Below are 12,738 nucleotides of genomic sequence, written 5' to 3'. Positions count from 1 at the left end.
TCAAACTATCGGACAAAGGAGAGGGTCCTGAAATGGGCCAAAGAGAATAGAGAGGTGCGGTGGGAAGGCAGCAGTATTCGAATATACCAAGATATTGCGGCAGAGTTGGCAAAGAGGCATGCGGCCTTCAACAGGGTGAAGTCAGCGCTGTATAAGTGCAGTGTGCGTTTTAGTGTGGTGTACCCGATGAGACTGAGAGTCACGCACAATTCCAGGGATCATTTTTTCGAGGAGGTGGAGGCTTTCATTAAAGCACAAGAAATTGGACGGAACTGGGAGGTTTGAATGGGACGTTTATGGTGGTTGGAACGGGACTGTTTAGGAACGTTGTATTGTTTTTTCTTTTTGTATATAAATATGGTTAATTGAAATTTATGATCTTGTAGAGGGAGTATGTGTTTTTGGGGGGTGGAGGACTTTGGGGATACTGATTTGGGTACGAATTTGAGTAATATGTGGCCCAAAATGGAGCATGGGGATGTTGGTGGGTTTGGGTTTCAGTGATTCCTTTGCAGAGGGAGGGGCATGGGAGTTTTGGTTCTTTTACTCTTTGCGCCTGGTGGGGGGAGCTACCTCACTAGCAGGTAGAGGTTAGCTAATGAACGGTAGGGAGGTGCTATGGCTTGTTGGACCTGTTTAGGCAGGTTTCAATGAGCCTAGAAGGTGTGAATTGTCCGGGGAAAAGGATGGTGAGGAGAGATAATAGTTTGAGAGGAAGTATTTTGGGGATTTACGGGATAGGGGAAGGGAGCGGATGGGGAAGGGTTGATTGCTGACCTGGGGTTTTCTGTCTTATCTTGTGGCAGGGGCCATCTTGGATGGACCCTGATAATAGGAGCCTGGAAGATGGAGGGATAATAATCTTTATTATTGTCACAAGTAGGCTAACATTAACACTGCAATGAAGTTACTGTGAAAATCCCCTAGTCGCCATGTTCTGGCACCAGTTAGGTACACTGAGGGAGAATTCAGAATGTCCAATTCATCTAACAGCATGTCTTTCGGGACTTAATAATCCCTTGCGGTGGAAATGGCTGACTTGAGGGTGGGTGGGAGGAGAGTCCTCTGATTAGATTGGTTATGTGCAATATCAGGGTTCGGGGGGGCCGAGTGAAGCGAGCAAGAATTTTCTCTCATTAGAAGAATTTAAGGGCCGATATGGTGCTTTTGCAGGAGACCTACCTGCATGTAGATACCAGATGAAGCTTCAGAAGGGTTGGGTGAGCCTGGTGTTCCACTCGGGCTTTGATAGCAGCACCTGGGATTTGGGGGAGAGGGGGGCACATAGCATTTATGAAGAGGATGTTGGCTGCCATACCAGACTTGGACACTCACCAGTGGATCTTGGGGGTGGGGGGGATTTGAACTGTGTTTTGAATCCAAAATTAGATCAGTCTAACCAAGATTGTTGGCCCCTTCGGGGGTAGCAAAGGAATTGACAGCATATATGAAGGAGATGGGAGGAATGGATCTGTGATAGTTTCTGCACCATGGTGGTAGGGAATACTTCTTTTCTCCAGTGCATAAAGTATATTCACGGATTGACATCTTCACGATGGGGAGGTTGCTGCTGCCAAGAAAGCGGAATATTCCACAATAGTTATTATCAGATCATGCTCCACATCTTGTAGATGTGGTATTGGAGACGGGACTGATTCAGTGAATGGCATGGAGTTTGGTTGTGGGGCTGTTGCCAGATCTGGGGTGCTGTATAAGGATATCAAGGGTGGGGTAGCATGGTGATTCAGTGGTTAGCACTGCTGCCTCACGGTGCCGAGTACCCGTGTTCAATCCCGGCCCTGAGTCACTGTCCGTGTGGAGTTTGCACATTCTCTCTGTGTCTGCGTGGGTCTTGACCCCATGGCCCAAAGATGTGCCGGGTAGGTGAATTGGCTACGCTAAATTGCCCCTTAATTGGAAAAAAAAGAATTGGGCACTTTAAATTAAAACAAAAAAAAGAATATCAAAGGCGATCAATGAGTATGTGCGGCTTAATAAGAATGGGGAGGTTTCGCCTCGTTTCTGTGCAATGGTGAGAGGGGAGATAATCGTGCATAAGGCGCAGATAGGTAGGGAGGCAAGGAATGAAGGCCAAAGGTTGGTAGATGAGATCTTGGAGGTAGATGGTGGACATTCGAGTGATCCCACCCCAGATCTCCTGGCTAGCAGAAAGAAACTGAAGGTGCAGTTTCTTTTTAATTTGGAGTACCCAATTATTTTTTTTCCCAATTAAGGGGCAATTTAGCGTGGCCAGTCCACCTAACCTGCACATCTTTGGGTTGTGGGGGTGAAGACGCAGACACGGGGAAAGTGTGCAAACTCCACACATGCAGTGGCATTTGCCGTTTGATTTACTCTCCTTAGATAAGAATGTGTGCCAGTTACAGTGCTCGAGGGGGATAATGTACGAATATAGGAAGAAGGCCAGTCATCTCTTGGCTCGCCAGTTGAGGTGGCAGGCGCCCCCCCCCCCCCCCCCCCCCCCCCCCCCCCCCGAGAGATTATTCAGGTTTGAAACTCGGGTGGTGGATTGGTGTCCCCAACAGATAAAGTTAATGGGGGATTTGTAGCGTTCGATAAGAATTTTTATAGGTCAGAGCTACCTGTGATGGGGTCGGATAGGGTGGAGTTTTTGGAAGACTTGGAGTGTCCTAAAGTGGAGGAGGAAGACCGGAAAGGCTTAGAAGTGCCTTTGGATGTGGAGTAGGTCCTGATGGCTATTGAGCGAATGCAGACTGTTAAGGCTCCGGGGCCTAACGGGTCCCAAGTGGAATTTTATAAAAGGTTTGCAGGACAGCTGGTACCATTACTGATGGAGTAGTTTGAGGACTCGGTAGCATGGGGTTCCCTGCCTGAGACGTTGATGCAAGCATCCATTTCGCTTCTTTTAAAGAAGGATAGAACCCGGTGGAGTGTGGGTCGTACCACTTGATTTCTCTATTAAATGTGGATACTTAGATATTGGTCAAGGCATTAGCACTAAGGCTGGAGCAGGGTCTCCCTCAGGTTATTGGGGAGGATCGATGGTTTTGATTAAGGGTCGTCTAACGTGTGGCGGTTGCCAAATATGATGTTGTTCCTGTCAGAGGGGTTGGAGCAGGAGGTCATTGTTGCGCTGGACGCTGAGAAGGCTTGAATAGGATGGGGGTATTAGTTGCGGTATTGGAAAAGTTTGGGATAGGGCCCAAGTTTGTGTCATGGGTACGATTGTTGGATAAAGCACCGAAGGGCAGTTCCTGCACAAACAGTGTGAGCTCAGGGAATTTTCAGTTGACCAGGGGAACGAGGCAGGATGCCTTATGACCACCACCCCTCTTGTTTGCCCATTGCCTTGAGGGCTTCAGATAGGCAGATGAGGATAATGGGGGGGGGGGGGGGGGGGGGGGGGTGCGGCGGTTTGTGGAGCATAGGGGTTATCCCTGTATGCTGACGATCTTCTGCTGGAAGAGAGTACTTGATGGACCCGATCTCCACCATGCTCGATATAATGGCGCCGCTTGGCGGGTTCTCCTTCCAGACATTTGGGGGTTCAGGTGCTTTGTGATTATGCCCAGCTCCATAAGGTTAACTATACGAACTTGGTGGGAAGAGTCAGGACCAGTTTACAGAGGTGGGATAGTCTCCCTCTGTCCTAGGTGGGTGTATTTGGCTCCGATCTGTGCGAATCATGGGCTGGATTCTCTGTTTCAGCAACTAAGTGCTGATCCCAGCAGAGTATGTGTGGTCTTTTACGACCAAAACATCTGCGTGAAACCTTCACCGATTCCAGGACCAGTGGGTGGCTAGCACTGGCGCCGGGTGAAACTCCTGGCTCCTGCGCTGAAAACGGCCAGAGAATGGCTGGGTGCCTGGCCTCGCATGCGCACGGCTGACAACCTGCGGCGGTCGCGCTGTACAACATGGTGCCAGTCATGCGCTGACACGACCTGCCATCTGCAACCCCACAACCCACCCCCTGACTACCCCCCACCAGTCCCTCCAGCCCTCGCAGGGTTGAATGAGGAGTGTGCCTTGGGTATCTATGGAAGGATTATGTCTGAAGATGCAAGATTGGTTAAGGCCAAGTGAAGGGAGGAGTTGGGGCTGGTGTTGGAGGATGTGGTGTGTAGTGAGGTCCTGAGGAGGATGAACATCACATCCTCATGCGCAAAGCTTGGCTTAATAGAGCTTAGAGTGGTGTATAGGGCACATTTGACTAGGTCGAGGATGAGTGTGCATTTTTGTCGGAATGGAGAGGGGTCCGGCCAACCTTGTGCATATGTTCTGGTCGTGTTTTGAGGTTTTGGGTCTCCTTCCTTAGCACCATGTCCGTGATTCTGAAAATTGATCGGGTGTCCTGTCCCTTAGTGGCCATATTTGGGGTGTTCGACTTGCTGGAACTATAGATGGGTGCGGGGTCCGATGTCCTGGCCTTCGCCTCGCCGATTGCTCAGAAGCAAGTGCTAATGCGTTGGAGGTCAGCCTCCACCCAATGCCTCAGTTAGGTTGGGAGATTTGATAGAGTTCCTATACCTCAAGAAAGTGAAGTCTTTTTTTTTTTTAAATTTCGAGTACCTGATTATTTTTTTTTCCAACTAAGGGGCAATTTAGCGGGTTCAATCCACCTAACATGCACATCTTTGGGTTGTGGGGGTGAAACATAGCAGACACGGGGAGAATGTGCAAACTCCACACAGACAGTGACCCAGGGCTGGGATTCGAACCTGGGTCCTCACCGCTGTAGGCAGCAGTGCTAACCACTGTGCCACGTGCTGCCCCAGTCAAGTCTTCTTGGGCAGTCCCTCAGGGTCGAAGGTGACTTGCATCCACTCCGGGGAGGTGGGTTCTGCGGTGGCTGAAAAGTCCGATCCTGGATCCGCAGACTGCCACAGGCTTGGCAGATGGTACTTGGTGAGGTGGGCGGGTGGGACGCTCTGGATTCTGTGTTCTCCTTCCGCCGTTTACGCTTGGCCTCTGTGTGCTCCACCCTACAATGCTCGAGACGATTAGCATCTTCGCAGATGCTTTTTCACCAGTTTGAGCGTTTTAAAAAATTAATTCAGAGTTCCCATTTGTTTTTTTTCTCCAATTAAGGAGCAATTTAGCCTGGCCAATCCATCTACCCTGCTCATCTTTGGGTTGTGGGGGCCAGACCCATGCAGACACTGGGAGAATGTGCAAACTCCACATAGACAGTGACCCAGGTGTCGAACCCCGGCATGAGGCAGCAGTGCTAACAACTGCGCCACCGTGCCGTCCCCTAGCTTGTGCGTTCTAAGGTAAGCAATTCCCATGTGTCAGTGGGGATGTTGCATTTATTTCGAGATTCTTTCAGAGTGTCCTTGTAGCGTTTCCTCTGACTTCCTAGTGATCGCTTGCCATTGCGGAACTCTTGAGTAGAGCATTTGTTTTGGGAGTCTTGTGCTGGGAATGTGGGCCATGTTGCCTGCCCATCGTAGCTGGTTAAGCATGACCAGTGCCACGATACTGGAGATATTGGCCTGGGAGAGGATGCTCATGTTGGTATGCCTTTCCTGCCAGTATATTTGCAGGATTTGGTGGAGGCTACGTTGGTTATATTTCTCCAAGGGTTTGAGGTGTCTGCTGCATATTGTACATGTTTCTGATGCATACAGGAGGGAGGAGATCGTGGCTGATCTGTAGACCTTGAGCTTGGTGCTGGTTTTGAGGTTTCGGTCTTCGAATACTCTGTTCGCCAGGTGTCTGAAGGCTGCACTGGTGCATTGGAGTCGATGTTAAAAATCGTCGTCAATGTCTGCTTGCACCGAGAAGAAGCTCCTGAGGTATGGAAAATGATCCACATTGTCCAAGGGTTCACAGTGGATCTTGAGGGCTGGGGGGCAGTTTTGTGTGGCCATTCTCTCATATGCCTCGGCAAATGCATCGACGATGGTTTGTCACTCGGCCTCTGAATGTGAGCACACACTGGCGCCATCTGTGTACTGCAGCTCGGCGTTTCTATAACTTGAGAAAGTCAAGTAAACCGTGAGGAAAGCACCTGAAGGGTTCTACTGAAGATGGCAGCTGTTTATTTTGAATTTCAAAGAGCTAGTCACCGTTAGTTGCTAAAGGAGGGTGGGGGCAAGGGGTGATGGGTTTGGGGGTTAGTTTTTTCAGTGGACGAGGTTGTGACTGGGTATTTCCAGCAGCCCAGAACAAAGGTAGCTCTGAGGGCATCTCATGGCCAGGACAGGAGGGGTTGGTGAAGGTGTGGCAGTAGTATTGGAAAGGCGGGAAACTCTGATTGACAAAATGGGCCTGTGAGGGAGGTGCTCCCTTTCTTTCCAAGGCCTGTGCAGGCTAACCTGCCAGACCTTTCCCCATCCTTGACCGCTCGCGGCCTCAGAATTGTGGCAGGCTGGGAGCTACCCCTTAAATGACCAATAATTGGCTACTTAAGGGCCTCAATCAGGGAGAGTGCAGGCAGGTCACCATAGGCCTCGCCCACTGCTTGCTTTTTAAAATTTCTGACAGATCATGGTGGGTGGTGGGAAGGCTTGCTGAATTTTACAGGATCTGTGCCTGCTAAACCACTGAAATTCTGCGCTGGAGTATTATGAATGGTTCTGGCACCAAATCTCAGGAAAGATATACTTTGAAGGGAGTGCAACATGGAATTCCAGATTGACACCCAGTTTCTAAAGGTAAAGTAATGAAGAGAAATTACACAAACGTGATTCAAAAGAGTGTGGAGTGATTTGATTGAAGTTTTTAATCTGTTAAGGACAACGTTTCTGTCTATCTACCCTATTTCTGCTGGTTGGAGTTGGTCTAAGGCGCAAAAGTTGTAAAATTAGAGCCAAACCTTTCAAAAGTGAAATTAGGAATCACTGCACACAATGGGTGGTATAAGTTTGAAATTCTTTTCTGAAAATTACAGTTGATGTGAGATCAATTGTTAAAATTTGTTAACCATATATTTTGGAGGGTATAGGACATAGGCGGGTATATGGATTTGGTCACAGATCAGCCATGATCTCATTTGAAGGGAAAAACAGGCTTGAAGGATTCAATTGTCTACTCCTGTTCGTTTGTTCCTCAGGGTTTACATCTGTGCCATTGACCTAATGATCTTGCACACCCTGGCAAATGTTTGTTAATCTGTCTGAATGTAACAGGCTAAATTATCAAACAGTGGTCAAGTATGCTGATGTGATCGTAAACTAGATGAAATGGGAAAGTTGTTGGGTTGATCACTGATCTTTGCTTAGCCGATTTTTAATGCAGCTGCAGGGGTCATTCCAATTTACCTCTATCCTTGGGCTTGTTGAAGAAGAGTGGCTGGAGGGAAATCCTACAGCTGGTTGCTATCTTGCTGGAAAATATGCTCGTGTGGACACTATAGAATCATAGAATCTACAGTGCAGAAGGAGGCCATTCGGCCCACCGAGTCTGCACCGGCTCTTGGAAAGAGCACCCTACCGAAGCCCACCCTCCCACCCTATCCCCATAACCCAGTAACCCCACCCAACACTTAAGGGCAATTTTGGACACTAAGGGCAATTTAGCATGGCCAATCCACCTAACCTGCACATCTTTGGACTGTGGGAGGAAACCGGAGCACCCGGAAGAAACCCACGCACACACGGGGAGAACGTGCAGACTCTGCACAGACAGTGACCCAAGCTGGGAATTGAACCTGGGACCCTGGAACTGTGAAGCAATTGTGCTAACCACTATGCTACCGTGCTGCCCTAACCAGTGGGCTCTCAAATAGAAAGTGGCCATGTGGGTGTGAAGTACCAAATGCCAAAGCGAATCATTCCTTTCGAGAAAATTCAGGGAAATCTGAATTGGAGGAGTAACCTTCTCTGCTTCCAGTGCAGTATTTGCACCCATCATATCTTTATTTTTAAAGTGAAAATGGAGGTTTGACTTATTCTCTCCAGGACTGAGGGAGAAAGTAGTTGAATTTTTCAAGTATCCTACCATACCCTGAAACTTCTGCTGAATTTCAAATTTCATTCTTAAAACGCTATAAATATATGACTAAGCAGAATAGTGGTGGTATACGGAGATCTTTCCACGTCTATACAGAAAAAGGCCAGATTTCAAACGGGCTGTTTAGCACAGGGCTAAATCGCTGGCTTTGAAAGCAGGCCAGCAGCACGGTTCAAATCCCGTAACAGCCTCCCCGAACAGGCGCCGGAAATGTGGCGACTAGGGGCTTTTCACAGTAACTTCATTTGAAGCCTACTTGTGACAATAAGTGATTTTCATTTCAACTGCAGGGACCTGTATGGGCGACTACTAGGAAGGGCACTCTCCACTGGATGAGTCAATGGGAGGAAGACCTAGGGTTTGAAATAGGGTGGAGACTCTGGAACGAAGAACTGCACAGGGTCAACTCCACTTGCGTGAGGCTAAGCCTAATGCAGCTGAATGTGGTACACACAGCTCACTTAATCAGAACCCGAATGAGTAGGTTCTTCCCGGAGGTGGAGGACAAATGTGAATGGTGCCAAGGAGGCCCGGCCAACCATGCCCATATGTTCTGGTCATGTTCCAAATCGGGTTCTGGATAGCCTTCTTCGAGGTGATGTCCAAGGTTGTGGTGATGAGGGTGAAGCCATGCCCAAGAGTGGCAGCCAGAATTTTTTATGGGGAGGGGGCCTAACGCCCTTGCCTCCCTAATTGCCCGCCGGAGAATCCTGCTCGGCTGGCGATCAGCAGCACCAAAGCTGAGGACTGGCTGTCCGACCTATCGGAATTTCTCGAAATGGAGAAAATAAAATTCCCCATCCGGGGGTAGCAAGAGGGCGTCCACAAAACGTGGGAGCCATTCATCAATCTCTTCCAAGAGCTGTTTGTAGCCAACAGCCAATACGTCAGAGGGAGGGGGTTCCACAGAGGAACCACAAACGGAAACAGAAAGAGTGAGGTGGGGAGAGGGGGGGCGGTGGGGACGACGACAGAGGCTCAGAACCCAACCATACCTAACACGAAACAGTATACATAGCACCATGCCACATCAACAGGTCCAGGTTTGAAGATCCAACGAACAAAGAAGACACGCCAGATAGCAAGAAGGGAAGGGGGATCGGGAGGAATGGGGGGAGTTAGGAGCAGGAAGCCTGGCCAAAACTAGGCACCTGCTGAGAAATATAAATTGTACCTGATGTATATAGTGAATGGCAACCGATGTATATAATTTCTGTGTACGTTCACGTTTTTTTTTTGCTTTGTATAAAAAGAAAAACCCTAATAAAAGCAGATTTCCCTTTCATGTTTAACCCCTTGCCACAATTGAAAATAAAACAGAAACAATGAGATTAATGTAACATGCTCCAATTGTAGAGAGAAGGTTAAAGCAGTGACTTGAAAACTGCTCAATAGGTCAGAGGTTATTAATGACCATCAATACATTTAAATGGTTAAAGAGCTTGCAAATAACTAAAATGGTGGAAGGCTGTGGGAATGAACAAGAGGAAAAAAAATTGGGAAATTGAAAAATTAACCGCGGATGGCGGATTTCTGAAATTTAAACAAAAACTTGCAGAACCATTTGGGCTTCTAAGTCTCAAAATGAGTTCAAAAATATTTCTCAACCCAAAGCCTGTGGGCTCGTGTTGTCAGAACCATTTTCTGCCAAAGGTTCTGCATTCAAACCATCATCCTTATCTCCCCCACTAGACACCCGCAGATTCCCTATCATTCTTAGTTCATAATAGACAGACTTGCTGTGTACTTCCAGAGATAGCTGTTTTTGTACTCTGTTATGCAATTTACTACATTCAGCTCATTAAAAGCCTTTTAATAATTGAGCCATCTGTTTCTTGTTCTGATAGAAGGTTATACTTGACCCTGATGGACTTCTGTGTATTCCAGCATTTCATGTATGGGGGATTTTCTCCTCCAGACTTCCAGCCTTCCATTTTTTCTTTGTTTATTACGAACTGAACTTTTGATACTGGATAACACAAAACTATGAATGCTATGCCCTGTATGGGTTTAAAATCAGCATAAACTGATGGGACTATCCTTCTGCTTCACTAATGCCATCGTTACCTCATCTGGTTCACAAGTGACTCAAGACTCACAGCAAGGTGGTTGACTCGTAACTGCCCACTGAAATGGCCGAGCAAACACCTTAGTTCAACGGCAATTAGGAATGGGCAACAAATTGCCGGTGATGGCCACACCCCATGAAATAATAAAGAAAAATAAAATGTCGCAAGGATCCGTGCTGGCACCGCAGCTATTGACAATCTATATTAATGACTTGGATGAAGAAGCAGAGAGGAATGTATGCTGATGATACAAAGTTATGTGGGAATGCAAGTTGTGAAGAGGATATAAAGAAGCTTCAATGGTTATGAGAGTGGACAACAAGGTGGCAGGTGGAGTATAGTATGGGGAAGTCTGAGGTTAATCATTTTGATCATAAGAATAAAAAAGCAGAATATTTTTTTAAGAGGCGTGAAACTTGTAAACATTGATGTTCAGAGGCACCTGTACAAGAAACGCAAACAAAATTAGCACTCATTACAGCAATCAATTAAGAGGAAAGCAAATAGCGTGTTGGCCTTTATTGCAAAGGGATTGGAGTCCAAGGATAAAGAAATGTTATGGGACTTTGGGTGAGAACACACCTGGAACACAGTGAAATTTTGATCTCCATGTTTAAGGAAGGTTTCGGCCCCACAACCCAAAGATGTGCAGATTGGCCGCACTAAATTGCCCCTCAATTGGAAAAATGAATTGGGTACCCTAAATTTATTTTTTAAAAGATGTTGGAAATGTTCACTATTTTGTTTTTTAAGTTTGGATGATATGGGAGGAGCTAACGGAAATTATTTGTTGTTCTCTCACTTCACATTGGAAGAGGTCAAACGGACAATTTGTGCAGTGAGCAACAACGGCCAAGGTGTGTTTCTTGACGCAGGCGAGAATTGCTTTCTTATTTCCATATTTATTTGCAGAACTCTAACCCAATGCAGCTGCATATTAACATTTCAGCAAAAGTATGAAATTAAATGTTATCTTTTGCAAGCTGGAGCAAGGTAAATATCGGTTCCAGATCTATATTGTCATGTCCCAGCCTGTGATTTGTGGCTAAAATTCCCAATATTCTTTTGCATCCTCTTGGAATCAAATCCCATCTTTACTTGTCATCTGATAAAATCATGCTGATTTTAGTAGTGACCACTGCAGTGATTGGGTGGGGTTACGAAGTGTACTTGCCACCTGGTGTGAACTTCATGATGATTACTAGAACATAAGTTAATTAATGAAATACAGCATTGATGCAAAAAATTTATTTTAAGCATTCATGTCTATAAATGTAAATAATTGTTGTACTTCAAAATGCAATAGAGCCTTTAAACAAGTTAAATGCTTTAAATTCGAACTTATTGGCCACTCATTCTCATTCCATCACTTCTTTGTTCTCGTTCTCACTTTCTCTCTCGAATTTTTATAAGTTGTTAAATATTTTGGGGAATAAAGCAGTAATCTTTTCTATATTATGACTAATGAGAAATGGCTCATGATCTTTGTCAACTAAAGGTAATCAGAATATGTCACACAGATTATTATAGATGTTTACTGTTGACCATATCCTTTATAATGTTTTCTTCTATGTCAGAATTGAACATTGAAAAACTTCCATGTAACCAGAACTGTACTGGCACTGTTTACTCTTCTTATGACAGTGTTTGTCTGTACTTGTATAATACTTAATGATTGAATCTCTAATTTATTGATATAGATAAAAGCAAAAAACTACGACAAAGTTGAAAAGGTAAACCTGTTTCATTTTTAATCCCAGTACCTCAATAAATCTGGCAGAATCTTGATATTGTTAGTTTGTCAATGAGCTACAATTTATTAGCTTAATTTTAAAAGTTTTCACAGGTCTTGATGACCAGCACCAGGGTGACCAACTCTGTGGGGAAAACAAATAAAGGCACTTTGAGGGGAGGGTGGAGTGTTGAGTAAATGGAACTCGCTAATGCAGGGAGTGTTTGAAACAAATAGGATAGATGTATTTAAGGAGAAGCTAGTAAGCGTATGAGAGAGAAGGGAATAGAGCATTCTGCTGATAGAATTGAGATAAGGAATAATGGGAAGCGGCTCAAGTAGAGCATAATAAACACCCACATGGGCTGTTTGGGTTGAATGGCCTGTTTCTGTGCTGTACGTTCAATGCTACCTCAATTGCACAGACCTCCGCTTCTTATTTTCCAGTCCATTCTGTGGTGGAGTCAGGCTCCTTTCCTGAAGTGTATCATGCCAAATTTACTCTATTGAAATGCAACTGCTTTGAACCAGATTTAAGAAGACCTGACAACAGTTCCTTTTGGTCATTGAATAATTTATAGTGCACGGGGGGAGGGAGGGTCCCCAAAAAGTGGGAAGAAATACGTTTTGAAAAATGTTTCTTATTCTGCAGTGACATATTTTGCTTTCATTTGTTTCCAGTTGTTTCAGCGATGTCTTATGAAGGTTTTGCATATTGATCTATGGAAATGTTACTTGGCCTATGTGCGGGAAACTAAAGGCAAACTTCCTAGTTACAAGTAAGGAATGAATAGTTCAAAAATATTAATAAAATGCTGTAGCTGTCTTTCACTTCAGTTTATTTTTAATACTTGGAAGAATAAAATATCAAAGGATGAATATTCCATATTATTCTGTAATGTCTTTGTTGCTTACATTCCAGAGAGAAGATGGCCCAAGCATATGACTTTGCTTTAGATAAAATCGGCATGGAGATTATGTCTTATCAAGTAATTC

At 45.6% G+C, this 12,738-nt stretch overlaps 1 protein-coding gene across 1 annotated transcript in view; it reads left to right on the top strand.

Moving 5' to 3' along the window:
• Positions 1–12,738, top strand: part of cstf3 (cleavage stimulation factor, 3' pre-RNA, subunit 3) — a 253,102-nt gene that overhangs the window by 184,672 nt on the left and 55,692 nt on the right. Inside the window, exons 13-15 of the mRNA XM_072466274.1 lie at positions 11,711–11,743; positions 12,424–12,521; positions 12,665–12,731. Coding sequence (XP_072322375.1) covers positions 11,711–11,743; positions 12,424–12,521; positions 12,665–12,731 — 198 coding nt within the window. The remainder of the gene's footprint in view (positions 1–11,710; positions 11,744–12,423; positions 12,522–12,664; positions 12,732–12,738) is intronic.

This window comes from Scyliorhinus torazame, chromosome 10, assembly GCF_047496885.1.
Source record: "Scyliorhinus torazame isolate Kashiwa2021f chromosome 10, sScyTor2.1, whole genome shotgun sequence".
Lineage (NCBI taxonomy): Eukaryota > Metazoa > Chordata > Chondrichthyes > Carcharhiniformes > Scyliorhinidae > Scyliorhinus > Scyliorhinus torazame.
Note: the sequence above shows the minus strand (reverse complement) of the source record. Positions and strands in the feature narration are given on the sequence as shown.